The 19961-nt window shown below is 42.2% G+C and overlaps 1 protein-coding gene across 2 annotated transcripts in view; it reads right to left on the reverse strand.

Moving 5' to 3' along the window:
* Window positions 1-19961, reverse strand: part of CACNA1I (calcium voltage-gated channel subunit alpha1 I) — a 181014-nt gene that overhangs the window by 135886 nt on the left and 25167 nt on the right. For both annotated transcript variants that reach the window (XM_073000129.2, XM_073000128.2), the window contains exon 3: window positions 1473-1570. In XM_073000129.2, the coding sequence (XP_072856230.2) occupies window positions 1473-1570 (98 nt within the window). The remainder of the gene's footprint in view (window positions 1-1472; window positions 1571-19961) is intronic.

The following is a 19961-nucleotide window of genomic DNA, read 5'->3' on the forward strand; positions in this document are numbered from 1 at the left end:
CATAGGTTCTCCTGTCCCTCAGAGGCGATAAAAATAACTGGGCTCTTTCAGGGTTACAATCAACAACCAGTAGAGACAGATCTGATCAAAGAGATGAATCACCCAGACTTCTAAAGGCCTCTTTTGCAGGGATAACATATCTCAACATAAGGGGATGTTATGGTGAATATTTCTGCAATATGCTTTCCAGGGCCCTGACAAAAATCCAGATTAACATGACTATTCTCTCCTGGACGTGTGCATATTATTAATGGAATAGACCTTCTTTTAATGGTCCTGCTCTCACTAGATAACATAGACCCAACAGTGAATGCTGATGCTGTAAACCCCTTCCTTAAGGTGCCCAGTCAAGTCGAGCCTCAGTTTTAATTGCCTGTGTGGGGTTCTTAATGGTTCTTTCTTGATGCCAAATGGAGACATCATCTTGTTTGAGGGATGCTGTTATAGAGGTTTAACTAGTATCTGGCAATTTTTTTTGATCCCAGCAATTTCTGACATTTTGCCTTGGTAGTGAATTCTTCCAAGACCCCTACAGAGACCATGACATTTCATGGACCAGCAGCAGAGAGAAAACCTGAGAATTCTCCCTCTCCGCCGCCTTTCTCCACAATTTCCGATGCAACATTAGATTTGACAGTCCTGCACTGCTCATTCCAGGCTCTTGCACTGGTCAGTTTCAATGATTGTGTTGGTCACTGCATGGAATTGCACACAACCATTTGAAGCTGACCGGTGTAACAAGCTAAAATTGATAAAATCAGCAAAGAGATACAGTAATCTTGCAGAGGATAATGCTTCAGCCACAAATGACACAGGACAACTTAATCTTGATCAGGAAGTTGGAGGTAAGATTTGTCCAGGTTCTGATAAGGAATCCTGTGATGAATGGCATCAATTCCTGCATGGTATCTAAGGAAATACACAGAGGATTTCACTGGATGAAACAGAGGACATTTTGCTGGAAATCCTAGGAGGGGGAAGTAAAAAAGGGCATAAAATCTCATAGAAACCTATGGGACTGGCCAGCATCTAGATTCCACTAGTGCACATTTGTAGAAAGCTTCTTTAGCCCCACATCAGATGTTTATTTATATTTATTTAGTATTGACACTTATATCCTGCCCGACTTAGTGTTACCACTGAGTGGTCATTACAATATATGTTTAGCACATTTTTGTTGCAGACATTGGTTTTCCCTTTCATGGATTTTGTCACCTATGTACACAGCCTCTTATTCCCCTGAACAGCAGCACAGATGCACGGGACAGGTTGGCATGGACTGGGTTCATGTTCTGCATGCCTGATAGGGACTGCAGATGCTAGACAAAGAAGCGGTACCTTCTCCTCAATTCTATCCCCTTCAAATCTGTCTGAAGACAAGCATACAGTATGTGCACACATGAGCCAGTCTGTGTGGGTGTGCTTACATGTGCAAGGTGCAACAAAGAAGGAAGGAAGGCAGACAGACTTACTAGGCACACGGTTGATGGCTTTGAGAGGTCTCAGAACTCGTACAGTACGGATTGCAGACAAGTTGATATTTTGGAGATCCAAAGAATATTCCACCATCCTGCCAAAGGAGAGGGAGAGAATGAGGAGTGATGCAGAAAGTGGGAGAGGTGTTTGAAACCAACAAGGGAAATGAGGGATTCAGAAGCTGACACTGTTCACACAGACCGAATGGCACAAAATCCCTTTCAGTGTATCACTTCTTCCTCGTCACTCTACCCAGAGGCTTTGCTGGTAGGGAAGTACTAGAAAAGAAGGATCACTGCACGCATGTTAATAATAAGCCGGAGACCAAGCACATTCAGCATGAGTGGGGAAGGGGGAAGCAGCACTGTGTATCTCAGGCAGCAGCTTGAGGAAGGGGCTTTGGCAAAAGTATGGGGCAGCCGATCAGTGTGTGGGTCCTTCAGAGATTCAGCATGGACACCCTATATCAGGGGTCTCAAACTCAATTTACCTGGGGGCCGCTGGAGGCAAAGTCTGGCTGAGGCTGGGCCGCATCAGATTTCCCGCCAAGTGGAGCAAGAGCCCGAGGAAGCCGCCAAGGAGTTTCCTTAACCCGGCTGGGGCTCCAAGGAGGAGGAGGGGGCGCGAGCCCTCAAACACACACACACATGGAGGTCCGGCAACCTTCCTCTGAAGGTCCCCCCCTTGCAGTTCCAGATGGAGGGTGCAAGAGGTGCTGTCTTGGGAGAGAGCTGGTGAGCAAGGTGACGCTTTTTTTGACTCTTGACAGCAGAGGACGCATGGGGGCTTCGGGGGGGGAGGCAAGGTGGGGGCCACAAACTATCATTCAGGGGGCCACAAATGGCCCCCGGGCTGCATGTTTGAGACCCCTGCCCTATATGCTTTAGGAAAGCGGGCACCAATATTGCAAGATAGAAAAAAGCACTGCTCTCTATAATCCATTCCCTTTAGGAGAGAGATAAGATGAAAGAGAAGCACTGCAAAGCCAGCTAGAACCAATCTGGAAACTCTACTGAAACTTCTTTCTTCCTTGGCCTTTACTTGCTTTGTCTGGCAAAGGGATAGGGGACATGACTTTAACCCAAATCACCTGGTGGTCCTACCTCAATGCATTTCTTGCCACTGAGAGAAAATAAAATGCAGAGCAAGGGGGCTAACAAGATTACAAACTGTTGGAAGAGAGCTTCTGAATGACCAATATGCAGGAATCAGAGAAAAAGGAGCCCAGCACTGAGCACAGTAGCATGAAGTGCATTTCCTGACTTAGATTTTGACACTTGTGTTGATCCCTGCCTTCCCAATCCAAATTCTTGCAAAGAAAGAAATTTTGGGTTAGAAAAGTGAGGGGGTGTCTTATACATGGAGGCGTCTTATACACAGGAAAATACAGTATATTCTGTTTTCTTGGATATGAGCCAGAGAATAATGGAATAATGGAGTTGGAAGGGACCTATAAGGCCATCGAATCCAACCCCCTGATCCATGCAGGCATCCATCCCAAAGCAGTTATAACAGATCGTTGTCCAATTTTCTCTTGAATACCTCCAAAATTGGAGCACTCACCACCTCCCGAGGTCATTGATTACACTGTTGCACTGCTCTAACAGTTAAGAAGTCCTGCTATTCAGCCTAAATCTGGTTTCCTGTAGCTTGAGACCATTATTATGTGTCCTACACTCTGGGATAATCTAGAACAGATCCTGCCCCTCCTCTATATAACAACCTTTCAAAGATTTGAAAAATGCTATAACAAGGGATAGAGGACATGACCTTCAGTCTTCTTTTCTTAAGACTAAACATGCCCAGTTCTTTCAATCTTTCATCACAGTCCTTGGTTTCCAGTCCCCTGATCATCCTTGTTCTCCTCTGAACTTGCTTCAGCTTATTAACATTTTTCTTGAAATGCAGTGTCCAGAGCTAGATACAGTACTCTAAATCAGGGGTCCCCAACCCCCAGCATGAGACCATGGCAGGACCGGGCTGCAGAGAAAGATCTCCCACCACCTCTGCATGCACACACTCCCCCACCCACCCCACCTGCATGCACAGCCCGCCACCCACACGCACGGATGCCCCTCCCACCTGTGAGCACACCCTTCCCCTCTGTGAGTGCACCCCGCCTCTTTGTGCATGTGCACGCGCACTCCACGCATGCTTGGGAGCATGCCCCTCCCCTCCATGAACACACCCCTCCCCTCCACGCCCTGCCCCCCCACATGGACCCCACCCACCCCAACTGGTCTGAGACTCAGAAAAGGCTGGAGTTCACTGCTTTAGATGAAGCATAACCAATGCCAAATAGAGAGGACTAGTATCTCACAGGATTGGAGACTATATTTCTGTAAACTCAACCAAAAATAGCATTGGCCTTTTTTGCAGGAATCTCACACTGTTGGCTCATATTCAGCTTGCGATCTACAACAATTCCAAAATCCTTCACACTTCTAGTATTACTGAGCCAAATATCCCACATCTTGTAACTGTGCATTTATTTTTTCCCCTAGCTGTAGAATTTTGCACTCATCCTGTTAAATTTCATTCTGTTGTGTTCAACCCAGTGCTCAAGTGTATCAAGATCTTTTTGAATATTTTTCCTTTCTTCCAAGGTATTCTACACAATTTTGTGTCAACTGCAGATCTGATAAATATTCCCTGCCCTCTCTCATCCAAGCGACTGGTCACCCATCCAAGAACATTACAGAGAACAAACAGCACAGAGATAAACAACTGGTGGCCTGAAAGCAAACCCTAACCCTGATGGACTTCCTACCTGTCCCTCAAAGACTCTAATTCCAAGGGCCTCTCCTTGACGATATGACTGTATGAATTCCCTGGGAAAATATCTGCAAACATCAGTTCAGAACACAGGAGTCTCATCTAGCATCTGATATTTAGTTATTTATTTATATGAATTTATACCCCGCCCATCTAGTCAACTGACTACTCTGGGCGGCTAACAAAATATAATATAAACAATTTAAAATATAAAAACAAAGTAACACATCAATAGATGGAAGAATAAAGTAAATCAAGTGGTGGCTGGAGGGAAGGCCTGCCTAAACAGCCAGGTTTTCAATTGGCCTTTGAAAATACCCAGCGAAGGGGCCATATGGATCTCAGAAGGGAGGTTATTCCAAAGGTGAGGAGCCACTGCCTAGAAGGCCTGGTTTCTTGTTTTTTTCCATCCGGGCCTCCCTTGGTGTTAGGCTCCTCAACCTCACCTCCTGGCTAGATCGAGTGATACAAGTAGATTTAGGTGGGAGAAGGTGTTCTGCCAGATATTGAGGCCCTAAACCGTTTAGGGCTTTATACGTAAGCATTAAAACTTTGAAATCAACACGGAACCGAACAGGCAGCCAGTGTAAGGCGGCCAGAGTGGGAGTGATATGTTGATGTTTCCTCACCCGACTAATACACAGTGGGGTCTCTACTTAAGAACGTCTCTACTTAAGAACAATCCAACTTAAGAACAGCTCCATTTGCTAAATTTTGCTTCTACTTGAGAACAGAAATCCAAGATAAGAACAGGAAAAAAAACCTTTCCTGCTTTTTTTTTTACCTTAGGTCATCTTAGGTTAAAAAAATTTCTCCCCCTAGTGGTAGGGTACGTATTAACCAGCTTTGCATTAGTTCCTATGGGCACTAATGCTTCAATGTACGAACGCACCTCTACATAACAAAAAAACAGCCAGAACAGATTAATTGGTTTTCAGTCCATTCCTATGGGAAATTTTGCTTCAACTTAAGAACGTTTCAACTTAAGAACGCCATTCCAAAACGGATTAAGTTCTTAAGTAGAGGTTCCACTGTAGTTTCTATGGACGGAAAAGAGCAGATACGGATTAAATGGTTTTCAATGCATTCCTATGGGAAATGCAGATTTGACTTGCGAACTTTTTGACTTGAGAACCACCTTCCAATACGGATTAAGTTCTTAAGTAGAGACCCCACTGTAATTGCACCACTATGTTATTTCCTTGCTGCTCCAGTTTCACCAGTAGACCACTACTTTCCAGGACCGATACAAAGTACTGGCCTTACTTTAAGAAGTCCCAAATCAGGACATCTCAAGGACCTTATCCATTCATATAAACCTATTTGTACCAGGTTCCTGACAAAAAGTATTAGGAACTCAGGAATCGCCTTCTAGTGAGTCAGACCATTAGCCCATTATTGTCAAGGCTGACAGTCAGCAATGGCTTTCCAGGGTTTCAGACAGGATTCTCCCCTAAACTCAGTCTAGAGATCCTTGATATTCCCTCTTGGTCACCCATCCAAGTACTTACTAGACCTTACCTTACTTTGCTTTTGAAACTAGACCATAGCACCATAAACACAAGTAAGATTTTGGAGGTAGATAAAAGGAGATGGGAGATTATGTTTATAAGAAAAGTATGTATGATATAATGGTCCTTATGGTGAGGGGTGCACTATTATAGTTTTCATTTATTAGGCAAGTTTTATGTGTTAAAAATACATGTATTTTGTTTTTGTATTGTGAAAAATAAATAAAATTATTATGTTTAAAAAATACAAGAGAGAACTACACATGAGAACCAGCATCATCCAATGTAAAGTAAAACTGAGCTGAAATAGGGTGACATCTTACTTTGAACAGTTTGATTCAAATAACACTTTCTTTCTTTCTTTCTTTCTTTCTTTCTTTCTTTCTTTCTTTCTTTCTTTCTTTCTTTCTTTCTTTCTTTCTTTCTTTCTTTCTTTCTTTCTTATGAACTGGGGTGACAGAAGGCAATAACACAGAGACATGGAAGACAAGACATACAGAAGCTGAAACCAGACCGTAGTATCTTTCTCTAACACCTAAGGCTTATTAAAAATCTTCTTGGCCATTCCCTGGGAGGGCTAATCAGACTGTTCTCAGCTGGTTGCACTGCTGGAAATAAGGGAAGGCAAGAATGTTAAGCCAGGATGTACAGCTGTGTATTCAAAAAGAAAGCTGGGGTGCGTACCATGGTAGCTTCGAAAAGGAGCAGCTGAAAGAACCTCAAAAGCCTGGGGGAATGGGCCTTTCCTATCATTGTTCCCCTCTGAGCCTTCATAATCCATACATGCCTTTGAAAATTCTATCTTGTACACAATAACTTTCACTTCTCAGCTTCCCATAATGCCTATTATCAGGCAGAAATATATGCACAAACAAACAGGAAGCTAGAGGACTCTAGCTGCGGGAGTGCAAGTTGAGGGCAAGACTGACTCTGGGTTGCTAGTCAAGTACAGAGATCGCTGGTGCAACAAAAGAGACAGCAAGAAGTGACATTTGGATTAATACCTTGACCTTCCTTTTAAGAGCTCCAGGTTGCTAACAATCTACAGTTAAAAGCAGAGTTAAAACAGCAAATTAAAAATATTTAATACTGCAACTATATATGTTTCTGCTAAAGTATAACAGAAGTAGTAACAAAGACAAACTGAACATGTTTTTAATTGGCTCCTGAAAGACAAAAGCATGTGGGAGAACTGGATTTTTAATAAGTGGCAGTATCATAGCTGGGTGCCAGCACTAAGAAAGCCATGTATTGTAGGTAACCTTATAGGCACACTTTGGCACACCCCAAGAAAAAAGCAGGATGTGAGACAGGTGATTATTCATTATTAAATTCTAATCCTGTACAGATTGCAGCCTCATGGAGTCTGGGCTCATGGTTTTCTTCTAAGTATGACAAGAAACCAAACTAAAAAACCATCAGGGCTGCTTCCTGGGACACTTTCCGATAGGAAGCTTAAATGGTATTTGAGCCTCTTGTGCATTATTCATATGGGTATCTGATCCTTGTTAATGCAAAAAAAGAAAGTAGAAGAAAAGCATTTGAAAAAGTTTGGAAAGATACTTCTGAAAAGCAATTCATTCCTGTTTAAAAAGCAATACACTGTTCTTATTTGGTTCAGCATTAGAAGGAGCTCACTGCATTCCTCATGATGGAAATTGATGGAAGGTTCAGCATACAATGACAGACACAGCTGGAGGCTGAACGGATAGTTCAAGTACATGGGTGGGCATGCAAACACACAGGTCTTCTCTCTTTTTCTCACACATAGGCATCCAAGCTTTCACACATACACATATGTGCCCTCTGCCACAGGCAAGATGGCAGGCAGAGGGAATAGGTTGGCTGGGGACAATCTGGGCCTGAGATGGGGCACTGTCTCACTTGCCCTTCTGGATGAGCTGGTTGCTCATCATCTTTCTTCCACGTCATTACTTGCCGAAGGAAGAGAGGAACAACACCTTATGATTGGTGAAAACACACACACACACAATAGTATAAAACTCAGGGATTTAGGGTTACTATGTCCCCAGAGGCATTTTTTTTTAAAAAAATAAACTAGAAAACAATACCTGTTATTGATGAGGCACTTTCTCTCCCACCTCTTACATCATTTTTGAAATATTTCTGTGCCTTCATTAACAAAGAAAGTAACTTTTTACAGGTGAACCAGAAATAAGTTGTAACATCTAACTAATGTAATGTAATGTAAATATGCACTGAAGTTGCTGTGGCTTTGGGGTCCACATTGCAATGAAAATGAGGCAAGACTCAATTTAATCATGATGCATAAATGTGTCCAGGAAGACTGATCCACTGAGAAGTAAATTGAAGAGCTGAGGTAGGAGCTTTTCAATCTTAGAGTGACTTTAGGTGTTACAAGTAAGCCCCATGAAAGGGTGAGGGAACGAGGCTTGCTCTCCTGCATGGAGATTTGATTCCAGTGTCTTTTTCCCTCACTGGAAGTAAATAACAAAATCTCTGTTGGCTTCTGTGAGGTTAAGGTTGAGGTCCCACCCCAGGTGCAACTGTGTGTCTATCTCAGGATTGCTCTATTGCACCCTAGTTAAGGAGAAATGTAGACAAATGGATTGTCTGTGCTTTTACAAAATCTTGCAGCCTACGCAGCATGAATTTTTCCTGAATAACCTTTAAAGCAGAGTGGTTCCAAGAAATAGCAGGGTGCGTGCTGTTACTGAGAGCAGGCACTGTCAATGATGATGACCTAGCATCACTTTCTTCACTTTGGCAGTCTGAGAATTGCCAAAAGAAAATATTTTGCTTCCCCCCCCCCTCTTAAAAAAGAAAAAAAAAGACTTAAGAAGTGACTATGAATGGCCCTTACACCTTTCAGCACACTATCAATCCCAAACAGTTACACAGAGGTATGCATTCATTTGAAATCAATGTCACAATAACCAAGTGAATGTTTTTACTGCTAAAGTAAAATCAAAATCCTCTTCTCTGAAATGGAGTGGAAGAAGCACAATGACTCGGTACAAAGTCCATTAACAGTTAACCTTTTAAATTTGAATTTGGATTTTTAATTTGAAAACTCATTAGGATCCTGAGTGCTTTACAATCATTGCATAAATCCTGGGAGGTGGGAGCAGGTTTACTTATTGCTTGGGCAATTTGTTACAGTACAGGGAGAAAAGAAAGGCTGTAGCTCAGAGGTAGAGGACATGGTTTGTATGCAAAAGGGTCCCAGCAGGTTGCTCTTCCTGGAAAGACTGCTCCTTGAGAACCAAATCTCAAGGAGAACCTGCATATAACAGCATTTCATAACCTGACACTCTCCAGGTCTGCTGAACCATAGATCCACTGTCCTCAGCTAACATGTTCCATAGGAACTACAGTCCAGCACAACTGGAAGGTACCCGGATTGGGAAGCTTGGAAAAAACAACTGGAGATAAGTGGAACAATGATTTAACTTCCTCGTTCCTACACTTCTATTCCATGTTCTTATAAGGTAGTTCCCATATTTCCATGCTTCTGTTTTGGTTTTATACCTCCTTAAACAAGCAAACTAACAAAAGAGGGGCAAATGTTCAGAGACTAAGGGGCAACTGCAGGAAGACAACTGCCTTCCATGCCCTACTTAGAGCCTGCCATCAAGCTGCGTTGGTTTCATCCAGCTTCGCACTTCCTAGGTTCCTAAATCCTTCTTTATGGCTGGCACATTGGATACATCTGGTGCCTCTGTAGGGAAGTAAGAAATCGGCAGTGTCACAGAGAAGGGGATCAAAAGCAAAACCCAAATCTCCTAAGCCCTGCTCCTGAACATTAATAGCAAAAGGGATTACAGATGATAGAATTAATTGGTATAATTAATCGATTAATTCATGAACCATATTAAAATTCAGAGCAGTCTCCTGTGGAAGAATTTTCAGGGTTGATGGCAGTGTCATAAACAATTTATGTTCCTCCCTTGAATCAGGTGATGCATTCCAGATTAACTTTCCAAACAATAAACAGTTTGTGAGGGTTAGACAACAAAACCCTTTCCCCTTCATTAAATGGCATCAAATTATCACATAGTCTACCTGAAATACTGTAGGGATATTTCACCCAGTTAATGATTTAAAGATGAGGTTTATAGGTTGGGATGAAGACTGGGTTTCCCCAAGCTAGGTGTTAAAGGGCACTTTCCTTGGGGGGACGACCCACTTTGTCAACTTGGATGTCTGAAACCCAATCTTCACCAAACTTGGAGGGATTGCAGAGGAGGGTCAGTAAAAGATTCTTTGTGATTTTTGTGTTTCTAGATGCTTGGGGCGAACTATTTAAAGGCCAGGAGCCATTCTGAGACAAGGATATCTAGTGGCTGATACCCTGTTGTGCAGCAACACAATTGGCGTAACGTTTAGAGTTGAATTATCATAACTTAATAAATCTCTTTAGGCATTATCTGTTGCATGCTGAGTCACTCAAGTCAGTATGGAACAGATAATGTCTATGGAGATGTTTTAATGCACTGCACTGCAATTCGTTTTCAAAAGTCATACCATTTATATAACTGCACAACAAGATTTCACCACTGTTTATTTGCAGACGAGGAAAATGGTACCAGTGTGTGGAGCTCGTCATTCCTTAGAGAAATGAAGTGGACTATGAGTATGTTTAAGCAGAGAACTAAGAACTGTCCCCCAAATACCCTTTGATTTCTTGGTTATTGGCCAGCAACAATAGCACTGAGGTAACAGCTTCTGAATCCTGGTTTTCTCAATCAAGCCCTAGAACTATGAACCGATGTACCACTAGTGAATAATGAAAACAATATCATCTTCCAGCACATTCAGTCTGAAAAAGCTACTCACTATCAGCAGCAGCTATGTTACTGAATGAAGATAAATACCCAGAAACAAACTGATGTGGCAACCTTTGGTGCCTATAGAGTCTCCACAATGACTTTGGAAAGGACTCATAGTGATGGGGCAAAACAACACTAGCCATGCTATCAAAGGCTTGCTCAGTTGCTCATCTTCCAATTAATAAAACATATCCCATCACCACGGCATTTTTGCTGTTTTTACAGAACAAACAACCAGGTTTTTACATAACAGAATTAATCTTGTCAAGTCTTAGGGTACCACCTAAAGTCTCCAGATATAACCGTGCATTTCCATCCATCCCTTCTATGCCTAGCAGGTAAAAGGGCTCGATAGCACAGCAAAAATGTTTGTGTAAACATTGCTTCTAATGGCACATTGGTCTCTTGCACCATTTGGAACAAGGCGAGGAGAATCAGCCTCACGACTCGTGGGACTTTATGATGTGCAAGCCCTGACAGCATCAAGAACTGCAGCATAAAGTCAGGAAGTAAACTTTCCCTTCCAAGCCACAGACCCATCCCTCTGACACCATAAGCATCTCAGATCCCAAAGAAGTTACATGGACACAAACTGGATATTGCAAATGGTTAACAGTTAGAGAGGGGTGTGTGTGTATATATATATGTGTGTGTGTGTGTGTGTAATCTCCCAAGGCATCCTGGACAAGGCCATTAACAAGTTTCAAATGGAGTTTCCAATCTGAAGCTGCCAAATTGAAATTCCTTAGCAAAGGTGACACTGTGGAATTCACACTCAGCAGATGAAGCAAATGGCTGTCTCATTACAAAAAGAAATTGTCTCTGCTTTTAATATTGATTATTCTGTGTCTATGCATTAGGCCCACTTCTGTTTTAATTTGTGTTCTGAATAATACAATGATCAGATGGTGGATGCCTCTAGGGTTCTTTTCATCTGTTATCTCCAATTTGTAAAAGAAACATTTCTCCCCCTCTTATACAGTATTTTGTTTCTCTCTGCGCTCAGGGTAGCTGGCTGGATAGCTCAGTGGTCTAGGTGTCTGGCTGTGAAGCCAGAGATTGAGAGTCCCAGGTGCCCCCAGAAGAAGGGAATGGTAAACACCTTCTATGTATTCTGTACCTAGAAAATGCCTGGAAATGGTCACCACTAGACAAAATTGATTGATGGCGTGCAATCATTATATATTCAAGATACTGTATATACAGTGTTTACCACACCATGTACCTGAAAGTTTGTGTACCAATAAATTTCGTAGATGACTCTTTATTGTTTTTTTTGTGTGTGTGGAAAAAATACTGACTACCATGGCTATTAACTGGTGTTTTTTTTACTGACACTGTCAAAGAAGCAGAGACGATAGTCCCAGGATGTAAAATGGGTATCAATACTTTATTCAAAGATAAACCCAACGCGTTTCGGCTATTGCATTTTTAGCCTTCTTCAGGGGCTATAATATAATAAATAAAACAGAAAGAGCAACTATATGAGCTATTGATTTGACTGGGACAACATATAAGACTTTTAAAATAACATTTTGTGCTAGCATTAATACATTAATATAATTATAGAATTGTCATGGCTATTAAATGGTGTTTTTTACTGACAAAAGGGATCATAAATGGGTCTTCTACAGTCAAGGAGTGATTCAAATGAAGATCAGACAGAGATGCATATATTTGGGCAAGTCCCTTCTCTCTTCCCTTCAGTTCGGCATCTGTAAAATGGGGGCAACACTGTCCTATTTCACAGGGCTGCTGTGAAGATGAATCAGGCAAAGATGAGCAAACACTATGTAGCTCAGAAGATATACATAAATGCTTAATTATAACATGCCCCAACTCTTCTCCAAAAATAAGACATTTTGTAAGTTCAACAGTACATAATTACACACTGAAGGCTTTGAGCTTGAGGGCTGTCAGCCTCTAATTCACTCCATGCATTATTAAATTTCGAAGTTTGCTCTAGCTGCTGAATCAGCTCTTTCTACCTAGTGTGAGGCCCGAGATTTGTCCTTTTGTACATCTCATTCAAAAGTTGGTCTCTGTGACCTGCCACTTAATCCAGCTTCAGGCCCAAATAATAATAAGAGTGTTGTATCAAAACCCTTCCCCAAAGTACAGTACTTGTGAGAGGGGCAAATGTTTCAAATGCAGTAATTCTGTAAAAGTGTTATGACCGTTTTCTCCTTTCTCTGCTCGTCCTTCTCTTCCACTCACCCACCTCCATCTCTCTCCCTATCCCATTTGTTCACATTTGGAACAGTTCAGAGAAATGATCTGATTCCCAAAATGCAAAGGCATGGTAAACCACCACCGGCAGCTCACAGGGAGAGAAGCAGGTGAGATTTGCAGAAATAATTAAAAATACTAATATTCCCGTTAAACCGAAATAACTCAGAGAGGTGTGTGTAGTCCTACATGCAAAGGGGAAGTGAGGAAGGGCATGGTGTAGACTCTCTCCCTCCCCCTTCCCCTCTCCAAGATGAAAATACAGGAACACCAGTTCACTTGTAGATGGGAGGATAAATGCACATATCTACTGTAATAGGAAATATACGTGACTGCTAGATAATGGCTAAAATCCTGTTGCATAGTGCAGTAAATTGCACTAGGGCAACCTCATTGAATCAATGAGCATTTAGTGGTCAACTCTTGCATGAATTCCACTGATTCAGATGGTCTTATTGCAACATACTGCATTGATCCAGTAGAATGTATGTCACAATTTTACTTACTAAATCTCAATTGATTCAATGGGGCTACTGTAGTGCAATTATGCAAAGAGATTTTTGTATAAATGGTTTTATTATTTTTAGAACAAAAACAAATACAAAAATACAAATAATAGTGCTTACTATACACTAAATTCTACCGTGCATCCCATACCCACGGGACCCCATTGAACAAAAAGATTTTGGCCAACATTGCTTAGTTAAGTAACAGGGTTTTTTTGTTGTTGCTGCTATTGCTTTTGTTTAAACAACAACAACCACCATTCTACTCTTGCTGAGTTGAAAGAGGATGGACTTGGTGATCCATTAAGTCCCTCTCAGCTCTGCAGTTCTTCTTCTTCAGTTAACTAGTTATTGACAAGTTAATGAAGGATGACAGACATGGGCATCTTTGTATTAAAAAATATGGACCCTTCAACTAAATCCATGTGTCTGTAATAGATAATACCTGATAATGATTGATTTTATTTATACGATCAACAGATCAGATGTGAATAACACAGAACAACTGCATAAGAATAAACAGTATCAATACAACTATAATATACATTAGGTGCAGCAGACTCTTAGGGAGACAAATTCCATAGATAGTTGTTAGAAGCATAACCCCATCCCCAATACATATTCATATATGCATACATACATGTATATATCTAGAGGGTTAAGGCACCATTTCTCGCCTGCAGACTAGTGCTGCTGCGCAGAAGCTGGCCCCTTTAATTGTTACTGATGGACGCTGGCCTGCCAGCAGAGAACATGTATAGTACTCATCATATCTGATAATGCATTTTAAGTTTCATTGCAACAGATATATATGGAGATTTAAGCTACCCATAATCCAAAATTATATAGAAATACTGTAATCAGAGCGGGAATATGATCTTGTTGGAAGGGCAATCTAAGCAGTAGATATCACTTTTAAAATATCTTCTTAGCTTCCTCCTCTCCTACCCACTCCCACCTAGCTTGCCTCAGACGTACCCAGTCCTGATTATCAAGGTACTAATACTGTTTCGCTCCATTGTCCTCATCTGCATTAGCAGGCCAATATACAGTAATACCATTTTCCCATATGCAGAAGGCAGCTTACGAGTGCTTAGTATATTATTTGAGCAAGTAAATACACGAAGGGATTAGGAAGCTAAACCACTGTTAAAGTGGAGGGCAAACTCTCCTCTGCAAAAGGATTTGAGCACAGAGCCTGTAAGATAGTTTAATGCAGGCAGCATTTATCAGCTGCAAAAACTTTTCATATAGATCATTGTATAATAAATCTCTTTGTAAGATAATAACCTTTGCCTAACCCTGCTTCTTCCAGGGAAATGTTTTGAGCCTGATTACTTATCTTGAGAAACTTTAGTTCAGAAAGTAATCCCATAATTTCCTCCAACACAATCTGCTAAAGATCCATATGATTCACCATTTTCAAGTAGTTAAAGATCTGCATTTTAACCAGAGCTTGCAAAGTCATTTATAAAAAGTAATTGATTACCGTTAGTCCCAGCCATTGCAGTTTGTTACTATTACGCTTAGTTGTCCATTTTAAAAAGAATGTTTTGCTTACTAAGTTCTCAAAACAACATCTCAACATGACAAGACTGTAGTGCAAAACCTGTATCTCCTGTCCATCCATTGTCATCTCAACAGCCCCAACAGAGCATGAGGCTGTGGCATAAGGTTCAGCACAAGCCAACATTTGGACCATGTGATAATCTTCCAGTGAAGCCCCATTTCTATAACCATGTAAAATATGGGAAAATGTAACATAAGGGTAGAAGTCACATCACAAAATACATGTTACTTTTAAAAAACTTACCATATTTGCTGGCGTACAAGACTTTTTGGGCCCAGAAAACATTCCTCCAAGTGGAGGGGGTCGTCTTGTACGCCGGGTGCACTGAATGACGCGGGGCAGCGCTGGCTGGGGAGGAAGGAAGGCAGGCAGGCAGGCAGGCAGGTAGGCAGTCGGTCTGGATGGAGGGAGGGAAGCACAGCCTGCCATGCCTGAGTGGCCAGAGCCCACCGCCGGGCTGCCCGCCACCCCACGCTCGCCCACCACCCGCCCGTTTCCCTTTTCCTCTTCCTCCTCCTCCTCCTTCCGCAGCCCACTCAGCCTCTTCCGCTCTTCCTCGCCCTCTCGCTGCCATGCCTGAGCCGCCGCTGGGCTGCCCGCTGCCCCGCGCCACTGAGCCAGCCGTGCACTCGCTCGCTCGCCACCCGCCCGTTTCCCCTCTTCCTCCTCCTCCTGTTGAGGGGGTCGTCTTATATGGCCGGTCGCCTTGTGCGCCGGCAAATATGGTAGTCATAATGTGATACATAACAAGTAACAAGATATTTGTAATGAGTTACTTCTGTTCCTCAAGAATGATCCATTCAAGCCATGTGACCTGTTCAAAGTTCTGGGGAGTCCGGGTCCCCACCCATCAGCTCCAAAGAGATGGAGTGATGGGGTGTCTTGCACTGGACAGAGAGACTGCAGGCCAGAATCAATCACCTAATTTGTAGCTCAAGTCTTGGGAAATTTGAGTGATTTTTATATGCTAAAACTTTAAAATATATGAAGTAGCGCATGTGACTTCTGGTGGTAGAAGCAGCCACTTTATGGTAGAGTCGTCACAAGACTGAACAAGGATAGTAAAAAATAAAACCTGATGTCAAGTGATGGCAGTTGGCTAACCCTCACATAACCAGGACAGCTGCCCACTGCCATGTTTTGTACTTGAATTCACACAGAACTAGACCTACAGGGTAGATATTCTATATCATTTGCTATCTGAAACATTGTAAATGTTTTCTTTGTGTTTGAGTCACTTGCTACAATTAATTTTTTTTTCAGACAAAAACAGATCTGGAAAATATATTGTCCCAATTTAAAACTATTGTGTTTTTCCATTGCAACAATCCTTTTCGTCCCAGGTACACTGAATGAACAGCTTTTGTAGGTCTGGAGGAAAGACGAGAGAGAAAGCCAAAAGAAACCAAAAGTAGTGGGAAGTACACTTGCAGGGTTTTTAAAATGAGCATTTTAAACTCTCTCACTCTCTCTCTCTCTCTCTCTCTCTCTCTCTCTCCATGTGTGTGCATGTACATGCACACTTGCAAACACAAAATGATTTAAAAAGGAATTCACTCCTTCTGAAGGAATCAAGGAGTGACGATTCCCCTGTTTGTGGGGGAAACTATTATCGCCCTAGTGTGACTCAAAAAGTCTAACAGGGCTACCAATAAAATAAAATAAAACAAAACACCTGAGAACAGCATGAATCCTTAGAGCTGCACTTTCTTTACTTCTATAGTCAAAGAGTGGGATTTTAAAAAATGTTCCTGCTCCCACCCCCACCCCCGAACAATGGTGCCAAGAAGCAGAAGTGACTGGAGATGGCCTCGTTTTGTGGGAGGGATGTTAAAATTCTGAGTGGGCTCAGATAGAACAAGAACTGCACATCAAGCCGTTGTGCTATTTCTAAACCTGTCCTTTAACCCTAATCCTAACCATAGTGTTAACTGCCTGCTAACCCTAGCTGAGCCCCAGCATTTGAAATAAGTTCTGGAGATGATCGAAACAATCCAGAGCTCAAAAGGAGTGGTTTTACCTGCTGTGGGCTGAAGTAAAAATGAAAGCAGGGAGCCCCCCCCCTTTGACCTCCCCTTTTGCCACACTCACTGAGGTCAACTTTTAGCCCTCAGCCTACAGAACAGTTGAAATGGCTTGTCAGGCAGGCTGGCTTAATTATTGGGGGCCTAATGTAGCAAACAAAGAATCTGTAGCCACATCTCTGAGGCAGAGCCAGCAGCATTCTCATCAAGCAAAGTTATTATCAAATTTTCTCTCTGCTCTGAATGCCTAATAAAGGGCCAGTTAGTCACTTTGAGAGGCAAAAGGGGGCAATGAAGGGTAAAAGGAGGCCAAGAACCGAAGGGGGAGGGAAGCAGGAAAAGGAGGAAGGAAGAAAAAAGCAGTGGTGGATTTCTTTTTTCTTTTTGTGCAGTGAGTTGTAATTGTCAACATTGGTTTTCCTCAGCAAAATTCTGACACTAACATTCATCTCCAGTCTCTGATATTACTTCTGTTTCTTGTCCACCCCAATCCAATCTTCACTTGTTATTACAAATTTACTTTTCACATGTCTACCCTCTCCTCTTGTTCATTTCCCCCTCAGTGTCCAGTGAACTTCATTCTATTTTTCCTGGGTTTTTTCCCCAGGGTTTGGAAAAAATTACATTTTTTGGATTAGAACTCCCAGAACTCCCAGTCACTATGGCCAGTGGCTGGAGGATTCTCAGAAATGTAGTCCAAAAAGTAACGTTCCCAAGTACAGCTTTTCCCTTACCTTGCAGGACCTCTTCTGTCTTTTCTCTCCAAGCCGTTCTGCTTCAAGGGCAACCTTTGAATGTTTTGCTCAACTCAGTGCTTTTTAGAAGCCTTGAGGAAGCAGAAGGATAACCCTGGTCATCTGAACCATGTCCTGACCCATCTGGGAACAGTCTGACCTAGGCTAATGTGCATCCAGAGAGCTTGGCCCCTGGCTCCTTTATCACACAAGAGCAGACAGCGAGCAGACTGTAGACTGAATACCCTGGGCCCATCAGCTCAGACTAATGCAAAGCACAGATCTGACAGGCTGCAACTTTGATGGCTTTTCAACACAGTAAAAAGGAAAAAAAAGTGACTGCATTTTTAAAAAAGCTTTCTAAATAGGCCAGAATGGATTGGGAGGAGTTGGAGCACACCATCATGTTCCTATGGTATGGAAAAGAGAGGAAAAAAAACATTTCCTACTGCTTAAATAAAAGGAAGAGGAGATCTGTTGTCAGTGCTTTGTTGTGAATTATTTGCTTCAGAATGAATGATCAAATGCTCATATCAGGCTGGACAGCTTTCTAAATGCTGATATATTTCAGCTACCAGCCTTCCTGAGTGTTGGGAATTTCAACCTAACAACACGCATGGCACCACCCTTCACCAGTGTCTTAAATGGTGAATCCTATATGAGACAGATCTCAATAAACCAAGTTCATAAGTTGACAGACAGACAAATATGGCATGAACTCCTGTTATTGCTGATGGTTTCATTTTATGTCTTCTTGTACTCAGAAACTTGCAAAATCTTATCTCCAAATTTTAAGAACCACATATACTGTTCTAATTTAAGAACCACATATACTGCTTTCACGGCCAGGATCCGATGGTTGTTGTAGGTTTTTTGGGCTGTTTGGCCGTGTTCTGAGGGTATTCTTCTTAACATTTCGCCATTCTCTGTGGCCAGCATCTTCAGAGGACAGGAGTCAGAACTCTGTGCTCTGGTGCAGTTTGTGGAACAGCTGAGTATTTATAGCTGTGGGATCAGCTTTTTGTCCTATTCAGGAGACTGGGTGATTATGGTGATCAGCGTGTTTTTTTGTTGTGGGTGTATTGTTGTGATAAGGGGGAGGTATGATCTGTTACTGTGACTGATGGGGGTTGTTAGCTGGTCTTTTGTGCACAGTGATCACCGGTGATCACTTGAAACTCTAAAGCTCAACAAAGCCTGGTTCCCAGCACTAAAAAATACAGTCTGCAAAAGGTCAACGAACTCTACCCAGCCACAAGGACCGGTGACCACTGCACACAAAAGACCAGCTAAGGCACCTATCAATCACAGTGACAGATCTCCCCTTTATCACAACAATACACCCACAACAAAAAACACACTGATCACCACAATCACCCAATCTCCTGAATAGGACAAAAATAACCAACCACATATACTCTTTCCCTTGATCCCAGATCCACAAACAGCTATAAATGGACCAATCTCAATGCTTCCCTCCATCACATTCTGCTCTCATCTAAGCATTCTATCAAACAAGGAATTCTACTCTTCCATCTGGTAATCCATAACAAAATAACTGTATCAGATACTGCAGTGTTAGAGGCAGGAACATACAACAACCTTCACGTGCATTCATTTTGTTAAAAGAAGAAATCCACAAAATTGTAGGACCCTGCTGGTGCTTACCTGCCATCATCTGGGGAAGACTTACTGATTTTTCTCATTAAGTTGGAAAGCACAAAAAAGGAAGACTACTCTGTTGCTTCTCACCAGTTCCCAATCTATTTGGCAACCACTTCATCAGTTTGCAAAGCAAAGGGAGAGAAGAGAAGCAAGGCTACACCATCACCTCCACTGAGTTACCAGCTGCCTTTAGCTCTCCTTAAATCACTAGCTGGCAATCAATCCATCAAGTCACAGAGATGGGGGGAAAAGCAGGGCTATTCTATCACCTTTCCTGATGGACCAGCCACCTTAGCTCCCCCCAACTATTGCCTACTTAGCAACTATTCCATTGGGTTACAGAGATGGGGGATGAGGAGAAGAGATTGCACTGCCTCCACTGAGACACCAGGTGCCTTTAGCTATCTCCTCAACTGTTTCCTACTAAGCAGCCATTCTATAAGGCTTCTTGTTTCCATCCCAGCTGGTCATCTTAAGAACTGGAACTTCAACAACTTTCACCCTGAACTTGCCTTTTCTCTATTTCCCCCTTTCCTCTCTTTTTCCTTAGGTGACATGCTTTTTTGAGATTATAAACCTAACTGCAAGACAGATAGATAAATATGTATATAATTGACTACTCCTGCAGAGGACATTATGCTTCCAAATCATGTGTAG

Source organism: Pogona vitticeps, chromosome 5, assembly GCF_051106095.1.
Source record: "Pogona vitticeps strain Pit_001003342236 chromosome 5, PviZW2.1, whole genome shotgun sequence".
NCBI classification, from domain to species: Eukaryota; Metazoa; Chordata; class Lepidosauria; order Squamata; family Agamidae; genus Pogona; species Pogona vitticeps.